This window comes from Armigeres subalbatus, chromosome 3 (assembly GCF_024139115.2).
Source record: "Armigeres subalbatus isolate Guangzhou_Male chromosome 3, GZ_Asu_2, whole genome shotgun sequence".
In the NCBI taxonomy this organism is placed as follows: domain Eukaryota; kingdom Metazoa; phylum Arthropoda; class Insecta; order Diptera; family Culicidae; genus Armigeres; species Armigeres subalbatus.
This window is the reverse complement of record NC_085141.1, coordinates 422,736,683-422,763,437: the sequence shown is the minus strand read 5'-3', so window position 1 is coordinate 422,763,437 and position 26,755 is coordinate 422,736,683. Positions and strand designations below refer to the sequence as shown.

The 26,755-nt window shown below is 40.2% G+C and overlaps 1 protein-coding gene across 3 annotated transcripts in view; it reads right to left on the bottom strand.

The window, feature by feature from the left end:
* Positions 1-3,184: 3,184 nt before the first annotated feature.
* Positions 3,185-26,755, bottom strand: part of LOC134227360 (uncharacterized) — a 36,163-nt gene continuing 12,592 nt past the window's right edge. Inside the window, exons 2-10 of one of the 3 annotated variants that reach the window (XM_062708772.1) lie at positions 22,493-22,644; positions 19,744-20,291; positions 18,737-18,921; positions 18,441-18,678; positions 18,222-18,387; positions 18,018-18,161; positions 17,862-17,961; positions 4,494-4,637; positions 3,185-4,248 (exon numbers count right to left, since the gene is read on the bottom strand). In XM_062708772.1, the coding sequence (XP_062564756.1) occupies positions 3,213-4,248; positions 4,494-4,637; positions 17,862-17,961; positions 18,018-18,161; positions 18,222-18,387; positions 18,441-18,678; positions 18,737-18,921; positions 19,744-20,291; positions 22,493-22,644 (2,713 nt within the window). In that variant the 3' untranslated portion in view covers positions 3,185-3,212. Of the gene's footprint in view, positions 4,249-4,493; positions 4,638-6,702; positions 16,026-17,861; positions 17,962-18,017; positions 18,162-18,221; positions 18,388-18,440; positions 18,679-18,736; positions 18,922-19,743; positions 20,292-22,492; positions 22,645-26,755 lie in introns of those variants that run through there. The other 2 variants (XM_062708773.1, XM_062708774.1) reach the window with 2 other exon arrangements.

The following is a 26,755-nucleotide window of genomic DNA, read 5'->3' as shown; positions in this document are numbered from 1 at the left end:
GTCATAAAAAACCCCCCTGCCAATAATAGAACAAAACCTGCCAAAGCCGTCTTTTCCCCTATTTAAAAAAAAAATGTTTGTTCTTATGTATGGCGACAATTGGTACACCCACCCTACATAAAAAAAATCCGGAAGAACTCCTGAAGCAATTTTCTAATATTTTTTAAAGAATTTTTTTCGGAAGAATTTGTGGAGGAATCTCCAAAGAAATTTCTTAATTTATTTCCGAAGTAATTTCTGGAATATTTTCCGAAAGAATCCCTGGAGGAAATTCCGAAGGAAATCATAATTGAATGTCAAAACGATACTTCTTCGAATACTCTCAGGAATTCCAGGAATTGGAAGTTTTTGAAGAAACATTTCTTAGATCTTTCACAATAAAGTATTAAAAAATTTCAAGACATTAAAATAAATTAAAATTTCGTAATGTTTGTAACTGCCTGGCGTTCAACTAAATACTAAGCAGCGAGGCGACAACATCTCAGCTCTGGGTTACAGTGGCAGTTAATAAGAAAAGAAAAAGCATTGATGATGCTCGCAACATACCAAGGGGTTTCGTCAATTTTATTCAAAAATTGATTTCCTAATAAAAATTTGTTATCCGGGACAAAAAAAAACTGGCATTCACAGTAGGGATTTAATTATTTTGCCAAGTTTGTTAAATTTTGCCAAATAAGTCAACTGTCTTAATAGTACAAATCTAAAAACAAAGAAAACTGGCCTGGTTGATTTTAATAAACAATAAAGTAAATTTTGTCAGATAATGACTGTGCTACCAAACTTGATATTTCTGAACTTTTTTTTTTAATCTTTATTAATGTGTTTTTTAATCTATAGATCTACACCGATATTGCTGAACTGCAATGATTTGCCTACACCAATGCAAGATCCTATGAAAATTGTGAATTATTTTACTAGGGGAGGAGGTTCGATTGTGGGCACCCTTGTTTGGTTCATAACTTTGGCCCTGGTCGATCTTATGTCTACATTTACATAGCAATCGAAAGCTAAACTCATAACTTTACTACTAGCAAAGAAATTAATATGATTTCATCGATTTTGAAAAAAATATTGACAATTTAGAAAATTTGACATTTTTGGACATTTTCATTTCGTGGTTCGGTTGTGGGCACCCTTGAAAACTTAGCTAAAAATAAAGAAGCATGAATAAAAACCACCCAGATTTAAAGACAAGGAATACTTTATTCATTCTAAAAGCCAGGAGACGCTAAAAAAACTCAAATCAATTCACCTAGCAGTGATGATGCCTCCCTCGGTGCATTAAGGAGGATGTTGAAAAAAATCACATAAGAAAGGTCTAAAATAGCACTTTAGGTAAATGGGTTTTAATTTTTCATTGATTTACGTTTTATTGGTATGCATCACAGTCAAAAAAATCCTGATTAATCACCCTAGCGGCAATAGTGCCTTTCTCGTTCATTTCAAAAAATAATATTTTGGCCATAAATTTTGACACCATAGTCCTATCTGACCAATTTTCTATAGGAAACAATGGGAAAGCATTCCCCGTCGAATGCAACTTGTTGCAAGCAAATCGGTCAACGCTTTGTTCCAAAAAGTGTGTGTATAATGACTAGACATGCCCAAAGAACAAAAATATTAAATAAACTCATTATTTCGAACAATTATGTCAAACTAACTATAAAAACTGCATTAAAACGTTATTAAAAATAAGTTTAGGGACAAGTAAAACGATATTGAATGATTTATCAATAAAATGAGGGTGCCCATAACCGAACCAATAAAGGTGCCCACAACCGAATTTCGCAGCCTTTTTGGAACGAGAAGAAAAAAAAAATTCGCGCTAAAATTTTGATGGCAATCGACATTGGGCCTCAAAATAGATTAAATTTACGCATTAGAACTCACTTTTTGAATTAAATCCTTTAATTTATGACACTTTGGAAAAGGCAAAAAAAAAACTTTCGTGTTGTTTTTCTTGTACGAAAAATTTATTTGTTTCTAGTTCAAAGTTCAAAGTAGAGATGCCCATCCGGTTTGATATTGAGCACAAAACATCATGCTATTATAGCAAACAAATGACGGTTGTCAGAATGACAGCATCTCTTATCTGTCAAAAGATACATAGGGGTGCCCATAACCGAACGGTGCCCACAACCGAACCTCCTCCCCTACATAAAGCCTTATACAAACTCTTAAACTAATCAACCAACTTATTCATTAACTGAAACAATGTATGTCACTACACCGACTTGGAGAAACCATCACTTGAGGTAGATTTTAAATTGAATTCTGACGAGTTCCACCTTAACATGAATTGTCATAAGACAAGTTTAGTACTATTCCAATTAATTTCACCAAGTTGTATTGCTGTACCTCAACTGTTGGACCGTCTTCAGTGTCTCGTACTTGACTCGACTCGACTCAAGTTAATTTTTTTTATTGCTTTCTACATTTCGATGACCTCCCTATATCGATATCTATCAATCTGGAAGGGTTCTGGACATATTTTGTTCAGGATTCTCTCTCCCTATGTCGATATATTCCAATTTCTAGGCTACTTGACCATATTGGGACAATAACAAACACATCCAAAACAAGAAAAACATTTTGTGTTGTCGTTTTTCATAGCAACTACCCATTCCTCGATCTCTCCTTATTTCAATGGTTTCTTTCAATATCAAGATATGTAGAGGCGACTGAAATAATGTTGCTAATTTCTGATTTGGAACTTACCATTTATGAAGCAGCAATAACACGACCATTTCTTTCATATAGGTTCACCAACACAGTTCGTTCGGACGAATAACGATACATTTGGTTTCTTGGCAAAATAATCTCTTTATTGATTACCGTGAATTGATAGTATTTCAGGTCTATCAGAAAGCATAGTTCGTATTTTATTTTAATTCGTTTTGATCTACTCTCATTCCTAGACAATCTATCTAGGCATAAAGAAATATCGCGGAAGGTTTTACTGATACATCCCCCGCATTTGCTGTTAAACATCTACGAAACATCGTCATGCTAATTTTAGGTAAGTCACATATGCTTGACATTTTAGAGGAGCTGGGCTATTGAATAAAGGAAGTTGGGCTGAACATAAAGCGTTTTCGTGGGACAAAACAGATTACAGAATCTCTAGAGTTTCTCAAAGTATGACTAGACAGAGTTCACATGATTTGGATATCCTATTAATGTGTTTTTCTTGTTAAAATTTCGTGGTCGGGTTACGTCGATGAGGACCGAAGACCTGGAGCAGAGATAAGCACATCATCAGCAGGGGCGACATCTCCACTAGCAGCTACAGCAGTCTTGGCCTCTGCCATCACGTCCGGTTCTCGTATGACAATCATCTCTGGCATGCTTTGTAGTTTTTGTTGCACTTCCGTTTGAAGTTCCGTTCGGACGGGCACAATAGGAGATTGATCTTGGACGACGACTTTGACACTGGGTACGGAAACAGGGAGTTCAACTACAGTCGATATGCATACCTCGGAAGATTCAGGCTCAATCGATTCTTCATTTTCTGTGGTGATTAAAATCGCAGGAGTCGGTATAGATATCGTTACTTCTGGTTCCAGGGGCTTGGATTCCGGAAGACAGTTGATTTGTATGACTTCCGGTTCAGTGGAGTTTGATGATCCATCGCCTATTGACGTATTCGGTTCTGATGCTGAACTGGGATCGATGAAAACCGGTTCGGTCGATTGTACAACATCAATCAATGTTTCAATAGCAGATTCTGGAAGGTCTACAATAATTTCTTCATGATTTTGCTGTTGCTGCTCAACAATTTGGCAGGGTTGCTCGATATGTTGATTTTGATTCTCAGTCTCCGTTGTGTGTTGCTCTTCTTCTTGAATAAGATCGGCTTCATTTTCTTCATAGATCACGTCGCATACAATTGGTACCGATGCAACCATCGGTTGGTTCTGTATCTGTGGCTGAGGCTGTTGTTGCTGTTGAGGCTGCTGTTGTTCATCCTCTTCTATCACTATGGGGTCATTCTGTTGCTGGTGTTGCTGTTTACTACGGTTTTTCGCTCTCCTCGGGGCTTGTGGTGGTGATTGCTTCTGCACTTGCTGCTGCTGATACAACCTCTGCTGTAGTTCTCTTTCGTGCAGTTGCATTTCTCGGAACTGTTCCGTCAGTAGTCGAAGGTCCCGGTCCTGGGAGTCGATCACACTTTTCAGTTCCTCGATCTGCTGCAAATCTTCCGGCCGAGGATCACGACGTTCGTATCGCATTCGCATTTCCTCGAAACTGGTCACGTTGGGGTAGATGTAAAAAAGAGGCGTTAGAAAAGGGAACAAATTTGTGTAGAGAAGGTAATCAACAACAACTAATTTTGAATCCGCAATTTGCCGTCTAATCTATTATACACATCGGCATGAGATGATGGTTCCCTAACGGCGTTAGCCACGATCGCATGATCGTACAATGATGAATGGATGCTGATGCAAACAAAGATCAACGATATACGTGAAAGGTGCCAATGTCATACTCACAGATTCGTTAAACATCGACACTTTTTGTGCAGGGTTTGAATTTCCTGGGCATTTTTAGTGTCCCGTGTCTCCAGACTGGTGATCACGAACCGGTGGTCCTCGTGAAGGTCTTTCAGTTGCCGTTGGTGGCCGACCGTTAACTCTCTTTCGTTGGTTGGCGGGTGAGGTTCGAGAATGAGTAGCATACATGGACATTTGACGGAATGATGGACATTAAATTATGAAAACAGAAACGGTATGACAAGTTTTGAACAAGAGAAGACAGTCGAAGAAAAGTTTCCCGCAACTGATTTTATTTGATCGTTTTGGAACGCTCCGAGTACCAAACTTGTATTCGATATTCATACAGTACATCATTCTTACATGAATTGGGTTATTTGTGTACAAAAAGTGTTTCACATAAATTAGTCGGGTACTGTGAAGAGCAACTACGATGTGTTATATTATTTATGTGACCTATAAATAATCTATATCCACGAGGAAGGGTCGCTTGGTCGAAACCCACCTGGGCGAAATCATTTGGCCGTACGGGTCATCCAGTCGAATAGGTCATTTGGCCGAAAAGGTCATTTGGCTGAAAAGTTCATTTGGCCAAAAAGGATATTTGACCGAATAGGACATTTGGCTGAATATGTCATTTGGTCGAACAAGTCATTTGGCCGAATAGGACATTTGGCGGAATAGGTCATTTGACCGAATTGATCATTGCACCGAACAGGTTATTTGGCCGAATAGGTCATTTTAGAAGTGAGAAATGAGGCCAATGCGTCCAAATGGCCTATTCAGCTATATGACATATGATACGAAAAGTTTGATTTACAGGTAAATGCATTTTTTCTTCATTGCTGGGTGCTAAATTCCAGAATACTCATACGAAAAATAGAACAGGTAATATAGAAACTGAGTCCCCAAAACGGAAAAGCTCGATATTGGATGTGATTGAGGATAGCTTTGCAGAGCTCAGTAGGAACAGTGTAAGAAATTTGTCTAGTAATAGAGCTGCTACGGCGCATAATATTGTACTCCTCTAGTTGACACATCGCTTGATTTGCAAGTTTAATTTTGATGTGATATTTTCTCTAGGCAAAATGCTTTTCTCCCTTTACAAAGTTGAAAAAATAAAGCAGATATTATCGAACGACGGTATTCATGTCCATCTGATGAACGTGATATTGATTTTGATTCCCAACTGACAGCAGTTCTCGAACCGTGGTACCCTTTGCTACTGGGACATACGTTTCATTACGATATATCCCTCTTTTAAGTGGGGAGCTTGGCGACCATACGGGCTTTGTGTCGGTCGATGTTGCCATGTGGTTTGGGAACAAGTTTCCACGTGTCGTTTTTACTAAGCACCTCTAATTCGCTTGTGATGACGATCTTCTAGAGAATCAAATCTCTTTGTAATCGCGACATATAAATTGTGGTAAGCAGGTATTCTACGATAACTTCAGCGATCAATGCAAACGCCAGTGGCGAATCATCTTGGTCATCTGTAATTTCTTACGAACAATCAGCCGTAGTAGTTGCTCTCAAACTGGTAATAAAGTTAAGGATCTTACCAGGTAGTTTGCGCTCCGTGCGCAGCGCCTTGTCGTACATTCTGTTGGGCAGTCACCACGTTGTTGTTGCGAAGGGAGCGCGGTGTCAGATGTAAGATAATCTTCATATGCGTCCGACGTTGTATCCTTCCAATTTGGAGCCGATTTGCTGCGAGTCAACTACTGGATCTTCTGTTTTAGCGTTTCTACATAGCACATTTTTGCGACAGCCAAACGCCACAACCCTTGCAATGGACATTTTTCTCTTTTTTGGATCCGACACCCGATAAACATAAATCGTATAACCACGGATAACCAATCATAATATTCTTCTGCAATCTGGCGTCCAGCTTTTGGCACCCAAGTGTCAAGCGGAAGATCCGAATATATGCTCGCATTTTATCGATGTTGGGTTTCCTTCCATATCATATTTCAGCGCCAATGTAGAACTTCGGTTACTTATGTACGTGATATGCTGTCAACACGGCCTCGTCCCTCATGGCTTTGTCCATGCCTGCTTCGTGCAACATCTGTTACGATCGATCCAAGAGTGTATGATTAATCCTCCCTGCTACTCAGTCTGCTGTTGGCTGTATGGTACGGACCCTGAGTGCGACAAATCTTCACGGAGCCTCTGTACTCTAAAATGATTGCTTGATCAGACTCGGCCACAGGAATGTTGCGCCAGAGACAAGGATCCAATAAATCAATTCAAAAAGTTTGTGTGCTCGACGTGTTAATTGATTGTCTCTGGCTAGTTTTCATTTGTGTGTGCGATCCGGAAGAAGAAGTGCCCGCCGATTTTTGTTAAGATTAACCCGGGATCGAAGTAAGCCTTGCCTGCGGTCGGTTGTGTTCGATTTTCTGACAGCAAATTTTTGTCTTTGATATCGTAAAGTTTTTATTTCGGTTGGTGCTAAGGATTTTTTCTGGTTTTAGGTTTCTTGAACTTCCGGATAGGTATACCGCAACGTGCGCGAGTGTTCTGATGAAAAAAGTTCGGTTTTGTGATTCATTCAATGCAATTTACGTGCAAAAATGTGTATAATGTGGAAGCTTCATGGGAGCCCCTTTCCTGCTTCCTATATCAAAATTAAATACGCGCTGGATTGAATAATCCGGAAGTTTGCTTATTATGAAGATGCATTATCCAATTAATAATGGTAGCAGAAATAGGCGGGGCTTGTTGTAAGCAAAAGTGACCTCGGACTGGTCATGAAATACCAATCGGTCTGAAATGGGTCACTGGAGCTGCATTAGAGCTAGCACTTTCTAACTCCCGGATTAAATCTGACCGTAAAACTATTTAAAACAGACAGCTTTCTTCCAAAACGTTCTGAACACTACACACTGCACTACCTAACTTAGCCACTAGTTTCCTAGGAAAACAAACTCAAGCGACGGCATGCTACACATTTTTCGGCTAGTAATGGAACACGTGGGCATCAAACGGATAGAAATCAAGCTTGCTCAAAATCATGCTTCCAAATCTAGAGAATCTTAGTTACCATGGTCGTTTTGCTTGCGTACAAACCCAGTGCACACTGAACTGGGTTCAAAGAGCAAAGACGGTCTTGCGTCCCGACCTGTGGAAACTGATCGCTCGGGGACTTAAATGCACCTTCCGCCTCTGTGTCGAAGATGTAGAACTGATGAGCGATGGCAAGTATCACTGTGGTACCTAAGATGAGAGCGAAAGTGCTGGGGTACCTAAACGCCAAGCGTTACCAGTATTACACGCATGATGCCCCTGGTAGCAAGTTACTAAGAGTCTTGCTGCGTGGCTTCAACGACGTCGACGTAAAGGACCTGAAGAAGCTCTGAGAATAGTTGACGCAAGCCTTCCAATGCCTTCGATCGCTCGGCATGACAAATCCGAATTCACCGTGATCAGTATCTCGTACACTGAAGCGCGGTTTTACTAGTTTCAATGAGTTCAAGCAAATCGAGGTTATCAGGTCATCTACACGCCGGAACAGCTGACTCCGATTTTTGCCAAGTTGCAGCTCGTCTACGAAGCTGCAAATCTCGTTTCGACCAAACTTACACTCTGGGCCTTTTCGTCATTAAAAACCTCAGTAGCACAATATAGACCGCATTGGTCACAGGAACTCATATATGACTGCATTTGATCGTACATAGGTCACAATAACTAATCATAAAGACAGGTGTGAGGTAGTCTGCTTCCATACTAGGTAAAACGGCCTGTTCCTCCGTACACGGGACAAAACAAAGCTCTTAAATGAGACAAAACAAAATTTGCTCTTACCGAGACAAAAACCCCCCAAACTCTTAATTGAGACAAAATGAGGGGGCAGCAGGGACAGCAGGGACAGCATGGACCATGTCCAAGGGCTTGACGACCCCTCCCCAGCTGTCTGCGAGTCAGGGAGAACTGCCTAGGGCGTGGTGGGATTTAGCAGTGGGCTCTGCTAAAATCCCTCCCAAAAAACCACAAGTGCCCGTAAGCGGACTCTATCAAAGCGACTGTGTGCCGCTTCAAAAGCACAAGCCCACGGAGTGCCAATTGGCATGTGGAGTGTCCCTACTTCGGTAGGGTAGTGCGTGAGCTGCTTCGGCAGGGAGTGAGTGATCTGTTTGTTCTGAGGCAGCAGGGTCATAGCGGCGCGCCGCCGCGATTGTCACCTCGAAGCGCAGCAGAAGTCTGAGTATGGACTGCACATGCTAAGGTAAGAGTGTCGTAGCGTAGTATCGTTGATTGGTCCCTACATACCGCTATCGACACCTCGAGGCATGGCAGTGGAGTGTTAGAGTGAGTTGTGGAGTGTACCTACTTCGGTAGGGTAGCGCGTGAGCTGCTTCGGCAGGGAGTGAGTGATCTGGTTGTTGATCTGAGGCAGGAGTGTCATAGCGTGTCGCCGCTATTGTCACCTCGAAGCGCAGCAGAAGTCTGAGTATGGACTGCACATGCTGAGGTAGGAGTGTCGTAGCGTAGTATCGTTGATTCGTCCCTACATACCGCTATCGACACCTCGAGGCATGGCAGTGGAGTGTTACAGTGAGCACCCGAATAAGGGTCACATGGAGCGAATGGTCTTTGGAGAAGCTGCTTCGGCGGCAGGGTAGCAGTGGGTTGTACCCACACACCTACAGTTGTGCACATGTGGTGCATGGGGAGTGTCCCTGCTTCGGCAGGGTAGCGCGTGGTCTGCTTAGGCAGTGGTGTGATTGATCTGCTCGTGCTGAGGCAGGAGTGTCGTAGCGTAATATCTGTAGGCCCAGGCAGTTACCGCTATCGACACCTCGAAGCGCAGCAGAAGTCTGAGTATGGACTGCACATGCTGAGGTAGGAGTCGAGGTACCTTCTCGACACCTCGAGGCATGGCAGTGGAGTGTTAGAGTGAGCACCCGAACAAGGGTCACATGGAGCGAATGGTCTTTGGAGAAGCTGCTTCGGCGGCAGGGTAGCAGTGGGTTGTACCCACACACCTACAGTTGTGCACATGTGGTGCATGGGGAGTGTCCCTGCTTCGGCAGGGTAGCGTGTGGTCTGCTTCGGCAGTGGTGTGACTGATCTGCTCGTGCTGAGGCAGGAGTGTCGTAGCGCAATATCTGTAGGCCCAGGCAGTTACCGCTATTGACACCTCGAGGCATGGCAGCGGAGCGTCCGGGAGAGCATCCAAGTAAGACTCAAATGGAGTGAATGGTGTGCAAGCACCCAAGTCAGTCTCGCGTGGGACGAGTGCCTGTGTGAGCGATAATGAGCGAGTACGCTTAGTACTGCCGTCCCCCCAGAAGTAGTACTGCGAGGTAGTTCCTGGGGGAAACGATGGTGGAACCCAAGGGAGTTTAGTCGGTATTACCGGTATGGTCGAGTCCGACACTCCAGTACACTTCCGTGTGGTAGTTTGGCAACTACAATGCACGTGTACTGGGTTAGTGTGTAAATGCATTCTCCCTTGTAAAAAAAAAAAAAAAAAAAAAGACAGGTGTGCTGTTTGAGGATGGCTAATAGCGTGGGTCTGGTCAACTAGACCAACTTCTAACTCAAGAGCAAAATGATTGAGCTTAGCGATTTCCTCGAGGAGAAGGATATCGACGTTGCGTTCATCACCGAAACCCACTTAAAACCCGAGGTAAGTGCAATGTTTCACCTTCAATCAATCCATACTACATGCAACAATTCAGGATTTGAGATTGGTGGCAGTCATGATCCTAGGCCGGAATATATACCATACGTACTTTCTACTAATTTAGCATAAAAAATATAGAAATAATTAGCCACAATCGATTTTAAATTGTAATCGCCATAAAAAACGATTTTCGGGGGAAAATGGGGCAAAATGGCCACTTCCAGACATTATCCAAGGCCGGAATTTATACCATTCGAATTTACTGAATAAGCATCAGAAAACATAGAAATAATCAGCAGCAATCGATGTTAAATTATAGCCGTCATAGAAAAAAAAAATGGATTTTGGGGGTAAATGGAGCAAAATGTCCAGTTCCCATAATTTCCTGCGAATGAAAATAACACCATTCAATTTGTCGTGGATTTTGCCTTGAGGAAAGATATTTTTCCGACGCAGAAATTAGCTGCAAAACATATGTAAGTTTTTGGGTCGGATATTCCCCACTGTGAACGACTCGTTAAGTTAGTAACGCCCTAACAATTGATATACTTATCAAAGATTTGATTTGCCTGCGAAATGACCCTTGCAAGCAGTACCGGAGTACTGGGCTGTTTTCGATTAAGACACGTGGCAATCGCATGAGAAAAATTTCCCAGGCCAGAATGATGGACCTTAGAAATAATTTCGCCAGCTCGTACAATCTTGGACAGAACATCGCCAGTCCACATGAAGCGGCCGTTGATGAGCGTGTGAACAACATCCATTTAACTGCCAACACTTCTCAGAGGGGTTGGACATTCCAGCTAACGAATTGAAAACTTATATCAAGTCATCAAAAACATGAAGGAACGCGTTCGATTAACTATTAACGTACAGACCCTAGTTGACCACCATCTTCGGACGAAATAAGTCTGTTTCTTAAGCCTCTGCCATGGTCTTACTCGATGCCGAAAAGACAATCGACAAAATTTGGCTTGCTGTCCTTGTGCACAAACTGTAAAGTCGGCTAGGACCTTCCGAGTCCCAATCAGAGGAGCAGCGTGGAAGACCAATGGACCGCCATCAAGAATGCCTTCATCGCCACCAGCGAGAACAATCTGGGCGAACTGCGCACCCAAAGAAAACAATGGATCACCGATGAGACCTGGTGGAAGATAGAGGAGCAAAGAGAAGCCAAAGCCGCGATAGAGCGATCAAAAACCAGAGAAGCCAAAGTCTTAGCCCGTCAACGATTCGCGGCTCTTGAGAAGGAAGTAAAACGCTCATGTCGACGGGACAAGCGAGCGTGGGCAGACTCTCTGGCCGACGAAGGAGAGAGAGCCGCCACAACCGGGGACATTCGCCACCTCTACGATATCCCACGACGCTTAAGCGGGGCGAAGATGAATGCAACGATGCCTGTGAAAGACGCGAATGATCAGTTATTGACCGACCCAACTGACCAGCTGAAACGCTGGTTCGAGCACTTCGAACAACTTTTTCAAGTGCCAGCCAGGCCATCACCACCTCGGCATGATCTGCCTAGGATCCGACGTATAACACGCGTCAATACCGAAGCTCCATCACTGCTAGAGATTCAAACAGCCATACAAAACATGAAATCGAATAAAGCCCCAGGGGTTGGTCGCATATCAGCCGAGATGCTCAAAGCTTACCCTATGACATGCGTTCAACTACTGCATCGTTTATTTCGTAATATCTGGAGCACCGCAACTTTCCCGGTCGACTGGATGCAAGGTATCTTAGTGAAGGTGCCCAAAAAGGGTGACCTGGCTGTATACGATAACTGGCGAGGCATTATGTTGCTGTGTACCGTTCTCAAAGTTCTGTGTAAAATTATCCTAGCCCGGATTCAGGAGAAGATCGATGCGACTCTCCGGCGGCAGCAAGCCGGATTTCGTGCCGGATGATCCTGTGTGGACCATATTGTCACGCTCCGCATCATTCTGGAGCAGGTCAACGAATTCCAAGAGTCCCTTTACTTGGTATTCATTGACTACGAAAAAGCTTTCGACCGTCTCAATCACGAGAATATGTAGGGCGCTCTGATACGCAAGGGGGTTCCTGAGAAGATCATCGGCCTCATCGAAGCACAGTACGAGGCCTTTTCGTGTAGAGTGCTGCACAATGGGGTCCTATCCGACCCTATCCGGGTCCTAGCTGGTGTGAGGCAAGGATGTATTCTATCACCGTTACTGTTCCTCATCGTAATCGATGAGATTCTGGTAGATGCGATTGACCGTGAACCAAACCGCGGGCTGTTATGGCAGCCTATAACCATGGAGCACCTAAACGACTTCGAATTGGCTGATGACGTTGCACTCCTCGCGCAACGGCGCTCTAATATGCAGAGTAAGCTCAACGATCTAGCCGAGCGCTCCTCTTCGGCAGGTTTAGTCATCAACGTCAACAAAACCAAATCGTTGGATGTAAACACGGTGATTCCTTCCAGATTCACAGTAGACGGGCAACTAGTGGAGAATCTTGAAAGCAAGGAGAAAGAAAGCAAGGGCTGCCTTTGCGAGTTTAAGAAATATCTGGAAAAACAGGCAGATAAGTGAACGCACCAAAATACGAATTTTCAACTCTAACGTGGAATCTGTGCTGTTATACGCTAGCGAAACATGGTGTGTATCAGTGGAGAACACTCAGCGGCTGCAGGTGTTCATTAACAGATGCCTGCGGTATATAATTCGGGCCTGGTGGCCTCACAACTGGATCTCAAACAACGAGCTCCACCGTCGTTGTCACCAGAGGCCGATAGCAACAGAAATTCGGGATCGGAAGGGGGGCTGGGTCGGCCACACTCTACGTAGGGGCGGAAACGAAATATGTAAACAAGCATTAGACTGAAACCCAGCGGGACAACGCAGCAGAGGCAGACCCAGAGGCTCATGGCGGCGAAGCCTCAATAAAGAAATAAACCGAAATCTAACCTAGCAACAGGTTAAAGCGATAGCCGGACAACGCTCAAGATGGAGATCTTTCAAGTCGGCCCTTTGCACCACCGGAGGTGTACAGGATCCATAAGTAAGTAAAAAAATCAGAGGAGCGAGTTCTTATGCGTACGACACTATCGCAAGCGACCCCAAAGCAGTATCCTTGGATCTGCGACATGACACAACCTGCAGAAGGCGGTATTTTGTCTCTGTACACAGAAGCTGGAAGATGGACGATCTGTATCAATGAGGGGAAGACCCAGGCGGCAGACTCAAAATCTTCTAGGCTTGTTCCGGTTAAGGATTGCAAATTCATTCTCAATGGCACGACAGTGGAATGGGCCAATGAGGCCGTATATCTTGACTTGACAGCAAGCTTATTTTCCGGCAACAGTGATAAAGTGTAAAGTTTTGTTAAAGTAGTTGTACCCGTACCCGTTGACCGTCGGTCATCATATCCCCTGAAAAATAAGCTTGCTGTCTACAAGCAAATCGTCCTACCCGTGGTCGAATATGGCATACTACGACGGGTCCATAACAGATTCCAGCGGACGATTCTAAACACCTTTCCCAAGACAACACACTAGGTTCATCGTCGACCAGAATAAAAACACTACACGAGCGCTTTGGCGAGTGTAAAGAGTCGACATCCGACCAGCATGTGATCCGGGAGCTAGTCCCTCCTAGGTTGTAAATTTGTAGTGTATAAAGTTATCAAATTATTAGTTTTAAGTTAAATTTAAAACAAACCGATACCCAAGAAGGCTACCTTGAAGAAGTATTTTACAATGCAGTTGTTATAACTATAATATTTAAAGCTAACTAAGGAGCAAAAAAAAAAAGGGACTAAAACATGATTTTTACTACTAGATCCAAGCAATATTTTTCGTCCTCATCATGGCAAACAATTAAACAGTTAATCGTTGGGGTCGTGTCGACCCAAATCTTCCAGCGGAATGATTTCCAGGGCCCTCTGCTCGTTTGTGCTCTAACTTTCCACATCCGAAACATTTGATTCCAGCATTCTTACAGGCAAACGCCGATTGGCCAGAACCATACCTTTCGCCTACAAGACTTGAATGGAGTCGCTTTTCTTTAATTCTTTATTTCTTTATATTTTTTTTCTCTGCGGACATCTTGATAACTACTTCTTTATTTCAAGAAATAACTTAATATCTGGTATAACAGTGCCTACTATATGTATAACTTGTTTCTAGGTTGCTATGTTACCGCTCTTCGGTTGCTATTCAATAGTAATGACTTTTACAGATATCGGACCGCTAAACTTCAAAAAGCTGTCTGAGACAATGAACAGCTGCATAAAGCTGCACAATCAGATGCACTTTTATTGCATCTGACGTCAACTGAGAACCGTGTGTCGTCTAAAATGCGTTGCAGTTATCGCATGGTTTGTGTGTAAGAAGACTTAATAATATGAAACAAACTTTTTATTAATATGTTCGTATATCAGTACAGATTTCTAGGGACATATTTGGTTCCATCAAACAGAGCATAAATATTATTTCATTCTGTAGTTTTATCCGTATTAATTATTACAATATAAAATGCCTTAGATTGGACAAAATCGGGTTCTGAAAATGCATATCTTATTTTAAGGCATATTAAATTATGTGACTCTCGGATGGCAGGATTGGGCAAGATGAGAACACTTTACCATTTTACTTTTTGTATGATATTTTAACTGTTTTCAATAGATGTATTATGTTTATGTTTGTATGTGTGCATGTACGTGTGATAAAATGTGAGTAACGCTTAGCAATTATCTACCTTGCGTATTTCTTAAGTCCAAGCGTGCTCGAGCAAATACAAGGTGAATTTAAGGTGAATTGACATACGCAGCTAACATTCATCTTAAATAATTTAGAGTTTTTTTTTACCAATGGGAATGTTATGGAGTTTGATTATGATTGACAGCATTAAAAAATCCGGCTAAAATTTTCAGATTTACGAAAGCTCGCGTCTAAGAAAGCAAAATTTTTACAAGGACCAAATATATGTTGATGCACTGACTAATCCCGACCAGTTAGTCATAACAAAATTTTATCACAATTATATCAATATGTGTTACAAATAACAAAACTTGCAATAATTTTGTTATAAGTTCTCTGTCATAAATGGAGGAGAGAAAAATTTTATGATCGTCATAACATGATTATAACATTATGTGTTATGTTTATTTTTACCGAAAAAAAATTGCCTACATTTTTGGTAGATAGGAATTGGAAAGAAAATGAAGGTACCACCTTCAGTATAACTTGAACCTACATTCAAAGTTGAACCAGCTGAACAAAGTTAATTGCCTACATTATAAATAATCATAATCATTTCAAGAACATAATTTGTTATAGTATAAGCTATTTTCTCCACTTTTTATGTAACACAACGAGTTATATTTTTGTTCAATAAATAACATATTTAGTAATATTTTTGTTAAAACTAGAAGAGATTTTGTTACAATTTTTGTTATTTTAACTACTAATGGTACATGTTTTATAACAACCGCAGTTATAAAAAAACTGCTGTAACAGAATAACAAGGTCTGATATAAATCTGTTATTATTCACTGGTCGGGATATTTAATCAGGTTCTAAATATGCCCATCTTGCCCCCATTTTTTCTCTAGATAAACTTGCATCTGCCATTAAAATAATGTGCCTTCAATCTCGATTAATCACTCGCATCTGGAGGTACACGATAAGCCCCAGTGTCAGTACGAACGTAATCACAGCCAAAGAGAGGGAATGGAATTGGTAGTAGATCACAAGTGCCGGAAACATCGGATAGGCGCCCTTGACAAACTCCACCAACAGATGCGCGAAGTTTGCTAGGGGGCCTAGTGGCGGTGTGCAATGCTCGATACTGCTGTTTGTGTCGTTGTTGTTAAAATCACGATTGGCTGAAGATAAAGCTGATGGTCCACCCACAATGTTTTGTATGCTTTTGATTTTAATTACAGAGCGTAGAAAACAGAACCGGATGTTGATTTGATTTGATTTGTTGTTTTCAAAAAATGTTCAACAACACGTGTGAGCATTTGCGGCAGGTGACATAGAGTAGAACAATTTACGTACGTACAATTAAATATGACAGCACACACAAATGGGGCCATGAAATGAAAAGAAAGAATAAAAAGAAAGAAATAATGCAATTAATTCAAAAATGAAATGTGACTGCTCGGTAAGCAGACAGTGTCGGGAAGGTGATATGGCATTTCTCTGTATTGAAATTCCGAGAAGCACAGATTCGGAATACCATTCTCAGGATGTCGCTATCAGAAAAAAAAACCACAGAGAAACAGACGTCTCACTTAGAACAAAATGCAGTCATAATCATCGTCACGGAAACATTGCCGTTCACTGTGTGTGGACAATCGGCAACCAGATGGCGGTAGTGCGCAAAGGTCAAACACAAGCAAAACGTATGGAATCGCCATCAGTGGCCAATTGACCACCTACAAAAAATTAAATCCACCGTTAAAAGGTAAACGATGAAACATGTCTTGAGTGAGGCATCTGTTCCTCTGAGATAAACCTTTTTGTTTGTGATCAGCAGATGAGAATCTAACAACTCACAGTAAATTGATCGGACATTACATGAACCTTTTCAATTGACCTTTCTCGTCAAAAACTGTATCCCATTTTATTTTCTCGGACGATTATTTGGCTTAATGAAAGTCAACTTTCCCGAAGAACCTATATTTTTTTTTAAGTTAGACTATTTTAAAACTCATGATAAAAAACCGAAAAAGTGCTGCACGTGTGAATCGGCCTGAAAAATTCACGCGATGTTCGTTCAAGTCGGGCAAATGTTAGACCAATATTAAAAAACAGCACATTTCCGATTTTTGTATAAAATTAAAAACAAAAATTGTGGCGTCAAAAAATCAGGGTTCTTTGGGAAAATTGACCTTAAATAAAATAAATAATCGATTGAGCGAATAAATTTTTTTAAAGGGAAAAGTCAATTACAACTAGTTTGTTTTGTTTTCCGACAATTTATAGGATTCACCTTTTTCAAATTCCACTGTTAATTCTTTTATGATTTCAATAACTAATCAAACATAAAGCATAATTACCGAATATACTTTTTCACTTGTTCCTATGGACAAGGTTCCCATTAATTTTATTTTTTCAAAAATTGCTCCCTCCCTCTATCACGTGTACATTTTTTTCTGTAGAACAAGCGTTTGGACACTTTCTTTAAGGAAAATCTATTCAAAATGTTCTCAGTGATATGGATTCCGAATAACAGTACTTCGTTAAAATGTCGTATCACCACACAAAAGATTGTTAGGGACACATTGAGAATGGAAAACCGACGACAAAAAATGTGTTAAACACACGTGAGTAAATATGATGGCCTTCCTTCCAAATCAAGGAGGTTGAAAACAAAAAGATGGTGACTATTTCTTAAGTTCACGGACGGTAATTTCAATAATGTTCAGCACGCTGTGAGAAGCTACCTTGGAAACGTTCAAATCAAATCAAGCACAACAGTCATATTGTGTTTTCTTGTACATATCATCAGTGAGGAAAACTAATGCGAAGAGAATGATGTTCATCACGAGCATACAAAACAAATGATGAGTGATACGTTACAGCATTGATCGGTGATCGTGTTAGACATGAAAGTATTAGGAAAGCGTCTTCTGTTTCTACTTCTACTGAAAAAAAGAAAGAGTAGCAGGACACACACGCGGATGCATCGAAACGGTAGACACTGAAAACGTAGAGTGTGATGATGATGATGATCGCAATGGCTAGAAGCACATACCTGATTTTATTTTCAGCGTCTTCGAGACGATTTCGATGTCGACATTCCATCAACTGCATTGCTTCTTCCTTTTCGTTCACCAGACTCTTCCATTGTTTTTCTACAACGGCCATGATTTATAACATTCGAAATTTAGTTTGAATGAATGCAATTTACCCAATTCCTTTTTATGTGTTGCCTTAAGCATTTCTGTGGTGTCGGAAAGCTCCCTCTGGAATTCCTCCTGTACTTGTTGGATTCTCAAGCTGAAATGTTGTTCCATGTCGTACTTCTCCTTTTCGTATTGTTCCTTCAGATTGTCTGTAAAACTCCATATTGCGTTTCTTGTTTTATTAGAATCGAATTTGAAAAATACCCTACCAATAATTTGATCCCGTTTGGAAACTTCTCTGGCTAAAATGGCCTCGTGCTCCCTATCTGCTCGTTCAACAAACATCCGAGACTGCATCAGTTTGTGATCGGCCTCAGTCTGTGCAACCTCCATCGCATGCTTTTGCTCCTGAACTGTGGCTTTCAGTGATTCAATCTGGAATTCGATCCCGTTAAACCTCAACCGAACTAAATGGAATCCAACCATACCTCCTCCTTAAGTTGCTTCTCGCGCATGTTGAATTTGTGCTTCAGCGCTTCAGTTTCCTCCAAAGCATCTCGCTTGAACTTGTTCAACGCAGCAACCCGTTCCTCGATGTAGATCTGCTCCAGTTCCATCTTCAGGCGATTCATCTCGTGCAGCAATCGATCCTCCCATTGCATGGCAATCTCGCCCCGTGCGATCTCTATCCGGCTCAGTGCCTCCCGTTCCTTCTCACATAGTTGGCTGTGGGCGGGTCAAGTTGGATAAAGTTCAAAAATTGTTTACGATCTAAACTACTTACTATTCACAGCGATTTTTAATTTGCTGAACTTTCACAAGTTCTGCTTCCAGTTTGTTATTGGCCATCAGCAGGTCGGCTCTCAGTTGGTCCATTTGACGCGTCATTGTGGTTAGGGCTTCCTTCTGGTCGTAGGTCAATCCTCGCAGCTGAGCCACCTCAGCTTCGTAGGATCTCAAGTGTTTGGTCTAGAAGTTGAAAACATATATTCAAATGAGCTGACAAAACACCACATAGTAAAAGAATTCTATTATGATCTCACTGTTATTTTAGATGTCAAATTTAGTTTGTATTTGTATAATAATAATGCAATTTGGCGCAAAGAATTGAATGTCTTAGGACCGTTTAGAACGAAGCCCATTTGGAACAACGACCTCTTGGTATAGTATGTTGGGTACCTTAAAGCTATTTGCCGTATTCAATAAATTATGGAATTACGACCATTTGTCATAATGGCCAAAACAGAGATTACTTCTTTGAAAGTACACATTTAGCAAGAATAAGATAATACAGGAGATGATCTCTTCTTAAAAGATACGCATTTACCTGAAATAAGGCTAATGATCGGATGATTCACGACACGTCTGTTGAAAGCCGCACTTAGTATGTCATTGTCCATGTCATTGTCCAATCATTGTCCATCTACGGCATTCAAGCTGAGGTTCACAAAAGAACGAACGAAAAGAACGAATTGAAGAATTACAACTTATGGATTTGCTCTACACCTGTCCTGAAGAACATCGAAGTAAAAAATTTCTTCGTTTGCAGCACGTGTTTGATCGGAAAATGGTTTAAAGGAGAAATACTTTTTCTTTAATATTTATATAAATTCATGAAAAAATGTCACTTAGATCCTTTTGAAAAGTTAAGCGAGAAATGGTCATTATGCCAAACAGCCTCATGCGAAACGACGTTATGCCAAATGGCAGTACACTAATTGCGGAAGCTACATCGTGATCGAATTCAAATAACATGGTTACCTCTCGTATAAACATTTAGCTTAGATTTACCTCCTCAACATGTTTGCTAGTCTCCTGCTCCAGCCGTGCCATCTTGTCCAAGGCCATCTTCCGTTCGCACTCCACCTTTTCTATCTTTTCCTTGCAGTTCTTCTGCATCGACCGAATCTTCCACTCGCAGTCCTCCATGAGGTGCTCCTCCCGGTCGGAGTGCACCGTCCGTAGCTGTTCGAAGTCATTCTTCCACTTGGCATCGATCTGCGCCCGCTCCCTCACTGCGGACTCGAGCGCTTCCTTGACCAGTTTTTGCTCCTCGTCGCGCTCCTGGACCAGTTTGTCCTTCTCCTTCTGTCGCCGCTCCGACTCTGATTGCGCGTTGATCAGCTGCATGTTCAAATCGTGGGCCAACTGGCGCACATCTTTCAACTTCTCGGTTAACTCTATGTATTCTATCTCTAGGTTTTGGTACTTAAGATTTAGCTCATCCTCCCGTTCGGAGAATTTCAGTCTTAATGAGTCCAGTTCGGAGCTCTGCGAGTACATCCGCGCACGAATAGTCTCACATTCTATGCACGCAGCATCCAGTTCCGCTTTGAGACCTGTGGGAAAATTAGAAATGAGGTGAAATTGTTGTTGAGAACGGGTAGGACATCTTGACCAGTAGCATTCGACGGTTGGTTCCCCATGATGTCACGTCACGTTACTTAATTGTGAGACAAAGTAGAGTGTCATTGAACTATGCCTACTACGATAGTCGTCATCACTCTCAATAAAGACGCAAAAAAAAATTGAAAACTCAAGTGGCGACAACTTGTCAAGCTCGAGGTGCTTTGAACAGTGAATTTACAAATCACCCTCTTTTGGCACTGGCTTAGTATGTTTCTTTGTTGAGAGTGAAAGTGTTGTTCCGTATTTGAGCTAACAAGCAGTTCCTGGTTCAATGGTACCGGTGATTCATGCTTAGTTATATTTTGGGCCCAATAATTTAAAATTCACCGTTGAAAGCAGATGACGACGTAAAAATTAATTACGAAAAAAATCTAAACATCAAATTTTCTTGTCTGTTACTGTTTTGAAGTCAAATCTATTCCTTTCTACGGTCGTAAATGATCGGACAGAAAACCCGCTATTGTTATTGTTGATAAAAATAATCTTCCGTTTGAGCCCGCCATCCGCCGGTGCTTTTGCGACGCTTTCCCCATTGACGTTCGTGCCAGTAGACGCAGCCTACCGCTTTGCCAGCTCACGAAACAAGAAGGTGACATGTTGTTCGATTTGACCGATCAACTAGACCAATTCATTAGCGTTTTTATAATAGGAAAACAGAAATACCAGAAAAAATACATATTCGAAAAAAAAACTATAGGCATTGTGAATTTTCAAAAATTCTTTGTAAAAGAAATTATTAGGTATTCCATAAATAATTGAAAATTTCCTGCTGTTGAGATTGCAATAATAAAAATTAAAATTTCTTGTGTGGAAATGCCATTAATAATAATTCATATTAATTCGTTCATGAAAAAGTATTGTACCGCACATGAAAAAATCTACTCCTCCGCTTATTTGTAATCGCAACAAATACTGAGCGTAGATAGTCGCCTAAAAAACATACCTCCAGAAAAAGCTTTTTTGATATTTTTGAAAATTCGGCTACCATGTGGTGGATTGTGGCGATGATTGCTTTGATAGCACGTGCTATTTGTACTGCGAATAAATTTTCCACATCTATGAGAGCTTTGAAAAATGATCACAAATAAAAGTATCACGACTTTCTAAAACAAGCTTATGGAGTTATCTTACTTACAACAATTTTACAATTAAGGAGGTATCGAACACAATTTAAGAAAATGGGTGCCTCAATAAGATGTATACTTTGAAACTAAAGATTTGCATGCTGTAGTTTTATGATAAATCGAAATCAAAATTTTCGTATTCTAAAATAGTGGAAATAATTAAGTAAAACGAATTAAACTTTTAAATCCGCAACGAACCAGTCTTGTGATACACTGTGTACTTTTCTATACACACGTTGGAATTTAAAATTAAAGCGCACTGCCGGTGCAGACTACTTCGATCTGTTGTTTAAAATAGCAAAAGTCGTAATAAAAAATTACCCTGCCGCACTACCGGTCATGACAAAACGCGTAGTAGGCGGTAAATCTATCTAGAAGTGGGCGACGACTCTAGAGGCTAGACTTTAGGGCACAGGCAAACCTGTCGGACGCTGATGAGGGTAACGGACACAATCGGCCACACGTAGTGAAGTTTGTGAAATAAAGACTAATTTATCATCCATCTACGCCTCAGGATGCATTGTTTGAAAATTTGGACAGGTTATTGTTCGCTAGAAAAGATAATATAGACCACATATGACCAAAAGGACGTCGCACATGATTACCAACGCGCGTTTCCTTTTTATTACTCTCGTCCATTGTGCACGCTTTGCCCATCAGCACAACCGCAATGAGCAAATTGTTTTCACTTTTGAACGGACATGAACCACCCCTAGAGAAAGATCGGACAAGCATCGCTGGGAAAATTGCTTCGTTAAATTTTCACTTGGGCGGCAGTTTTGCGTCATTTGGGGCAGCTGCGCGTGTGTTTTTTTATGATGCGTATGATTCAGTTGGTTTTTGCGGAAAGCAGATTTTTCGCGGCTGTCACAGGTAAAACGCCCACACAACCCCTATAATGGGCTAATCCCGACGAGAGAAACCCGCTTTACCGAAAGTTAAGTGATCTGTCGGAACCAACAGAGCTGAGTGATATTGACAGAGGTAGGCAGATATGTGATACTTACGGTCTACGTTGCATTCTTTCAGGCAAACTTCACGTTCCACCTCGTCCAACCGCAGCTGCAGCTCGTACACCTTGGTCTGAGCCTCGCTCGCCCGTTTCTCGGCATCTTCAAGTTTAGCGCTATAACGCGATTCCTGATTTACTAGCTCTTTCCTGAAAATAATGGAAAAATAACAGCTATAATATTTGCAGTCAACGAATAAAACACGCAAATGCTGAAAATCTCGCTAATGTTAAAAAAACGCACAAATACGCAAAACCTAGTACATAAAAAATAAGTCGATCGTCGATCTACTTAAGAACAACTATTTCACGACTGGTGCATCTACCTTAGACAATTCTTTTTTTTTTTACTAATTTTATTTGCTAATTTTCTAATACATGCATTCATCTCTTAGGCTAGGTGTTCCGTGTTTTCTTAACACTATCATCCTTATTTGCGATGTTACTTTTTAGTTATTATTAATACATTTCATTTGCCTCTGGCAGTTAGGATTTTTCCTCTGGTTTAATTGAACCATTTAGGAATTACAATGTTTTTAACTTAAACTAAACCTAACCAAATTAATACTAAGGTTACAAGGAGCTAATCGTTGCAATAAAAGATTGCAACGATTTTTGTCTAAAATTGGAAATTATTTTGTTGGACATTTGTTGCAATGTCTCAATATTAGAAATTCTATGAAGTTCATTGGTACTATACCACGGAGGCAACTTCAGAATCATTTTCAAATTTTATTTTGAATCCTCTGAAGTGCCTTCTTTCTGGTATTGCAGCAACTTGTCCATCGATATCTGGACAGCAAACCCCAATGTGGTAGTGAAGTTTATAGAAACGGTTGTACCAGATTGGGGTTCTTCGCATCGACAGACAATGGCGGTAACCCTAAATGGTAACTAGCTATTCTGAGTAGATGCAACACTAAAAAGGGGTATACCACAATAGATCAACGTAATGGTCCCAGTGGTTAAAATCCCAACAAATAAAAAAAAACTTGTCCATATTGGTACAGCATACAACATGGCTGGTCTAAAAATTTGTTTGTAAATCAAAAGTTTGTTCTTAGGACAAAGTTTTGATTTTCTGTTTATAAGTGGATATAGACACTTAATATATTTGTTACATTTGGCTTGAAGGCCTTCAATGTGATTTTAAAAGTTAATTTTTGGTCCAGCAGAAGTCCTAAATATTTGGAAGAGGAGAAAATATCCAAACTTTTTTTGCAATCTACTACAAATGACACGAAGGCTTTGCCCTTTGGCTGAGAGGCCCGTGTCATCGACAAACAAAGATTTTTGACACCCTGGTGGTAAATCAGGTAAGTCAGAAGTAAAAATGTTATACAATATGGGCCCCAGTATGCTGCCTTGGGGGACACCAGCCCTTACAGGTAATCTATCAGATTTAGTATTCTGATAGTTTACCTGTAGCGAGCGATCAGATAAATAATTTTGGATCAGTTTAATAATATACAGAGGAAAATTAAAATTCATCAATTTCACAATCAAACCTTCATGCCAAACACTGTCAAATGCTTTCTCTATATCAAGAAGAGCAACTCCAGTCGAATATCATTCAGATTTGTTGAGCCGAATTAAATTCGTAACTCTTAATAACTGATGAGTGGTTGAATGCCCCTGGCGAAAACCAAATTGCTCATCGGCAAATATAGAATTGTCATTAATATGAACCATCATTCTATTCAAAATAATCTTTTCAAACAGTTTGCTTATTGAAGAAAGCAAACTAATTGGGTGATAACTAGAAGACTCAGCTGGATTTTTGTCCGGCTTCAAAATTGGAACAACTTTGGGGCCATCCAGAAATCACGTAGTCATATTTTTAAAGATTTTTACCCCCCCCCCCCAATGTGGCTTATCGTGGTCATTTGGCATCTGATTCAAAATCAAACTAAACCCAGCATGGAAATTATAAATTTTCATGAATTCGAACATTTTGATTATGTTATCAAGTTGTAATGTGTATCAGGTATTAGTATATCTAGAACTCGCACACCTTCGATGCATCAGGAGGAAACAAAAAAATGTGGACTCGCGAATATGTTAAAAAAAATTGTAATGGTTTAGAAATATTCCAAAATATCCCTATATATTTTTTTTATGTCTTTATTGGTGATTTTTTTAAAATAATTATGAAGTTCAACACTGAATATCCCTAAGGGCCAATTTCTTCACCTCCGCTTAGTGCTTAAACCAGGTTTAAACGTATGGGTAAGCATCGCTTAAGAGTTAAGCGGAGGTGAAGAAAACGGCCCTAAGAGTATTTAGGATATTCCGTAGCTCTGGAGGTACTGGAAATTCTTAAGATATATTAACCTCAGCGAAGCATCTGAACTGAACTGAAGGTTTTTCTAAGGGCATACAAGTTTTATTCAGAATATCAAAACTCTCTTCATTATGCCAAGATTCTATGATTCTAATCAGAACCGTAACACAGTGTCCTTAATATTCCTTTGCCTGAATTATACAGTTTTGGCTTAAAATGCAAGTTTTCATTTTAAATCTACAGTCTTTAAGATCTTTGGGTTCCTTTTGGTATTCTAGAATTTATTGTCATATTTTGGTATTTAACCCTCTCAGGACGATTTTTTAATTTTGGATTTAACGTACATATTTAGGGGTTTCCACTCGATCTTGCCAAAACTAGTATAGAAAGAAATAAAAGTTGTACTTTTTTCGGGTGTCATAGGCCAAACTGCTCTGAAGTACATATCCTCGAAAGTTTAAAAATCATGACAAGAAACAAAATGTCCTAAGACATGATATTATGGAGTTTTGAAACGACCGATCAACCAAGTCCTGAACGATGTATCCGTGCATCGCTAAGCATCCAAGCAGGTCAATTGAGCCAATGCGATTTCATTTATTACTTTCAAGACCTTCCATGAGTCGATGTTCTAAGATACGATATCGACTAAAATGAAAACTCAGCCTAAAAATTTTTAAAAAATTTCCATAACAATTAGGAAATTTCCAATAAAGAAATCATGGAATTAGCAATAAAAAATATCAAATTTTCTACAAATAATGCAAAATTTCCATAAACAATTAAGAATTTTCCACAAAACAAAAATAAATTAACACTTTTAAAACCAAAAATTACAAACATAAAAAAAGAATTTTCCATAAAGAAATCAAAATGTTCCACGAAAAAATACAAACATTCCATAAATAAATCAATATTAGAAAAAAATATTACAAAATTTTCAACAAAATAGTAGTTTGTGCAACTAGTTGTAAAGATGATTTTTTCAGCACGAGTTGTACGTTTATCCAACGAGGCTTGCCGAGTTGGATAACATTACGAGTGCTGAAAAAATCGAGTTTTGCAACGAGTTGCACACGCTATTTTTTGCAATGACGAAAAATGGGCTTTAATATGATAAATCTGTACCAAAATTGTATAGTTTAGTTTAATCCTCATGACCATTCTTATTAACAAATCATGTGGCTGCAGAGAGCAATCAGATTTCATGTTATCGTGCCACATTGCATAGTTCGACAAGCCAAGAAGCAAAGTTGAACTTGCTTTTGAAAAATTTTGATGTCATGTTCATCAAACTATTTAATTTATTACGAGGCACCGAAAATACACTATTTGAGCACTTACCCAAGCTAATTCAGCAAAATGTAGTCATGTAATTACTGTTCTGATGTTGGTTTCCCATTATAGCACCCAAATGAGTGCTATAATGAACTTTATGCAACTCATTTGAGTTGCATAATGTTCATTAAAGCACCGATATCGTTGGTATGGAAAAGTAGGCCGTTTTATCACTCAAAGACGAACTGTAAACCAGGTATTATGATCAGGAATTGCAAAATAAATATTTTTTTAACCAAAAATTAAAACCTTTCCATAAAAAAATCAATAATGAGCATTGAAAAAAAGGAAATTTTCTATCAAAGAATATAAAAAGCAATAAAATTAAGCATTTTTCCATAGATTAACCCTTCTTTAAAAGCGTTCATGGAAAATTTTATCAGTTTGGTTGCTTTTCTTTCTTATTTGCTTATTTTTTATTGCTCTTTATTGATGCGAAAGAAACCCAGCATAGACCAATGCAAACTCTAACTTAACCTCACTTATTTTGACAGTTCACAGAGCTTGTTTACAAGGTGTTAGAAGAAAAATCGATGAAGGGAAAATTAAAATTCATATTTTTAATTTAAAATTGCTGTGATCCGAATATTTAAGTGTTATTCTTTGCATTCAACATGAAATCAATTGCAAAGGACATCT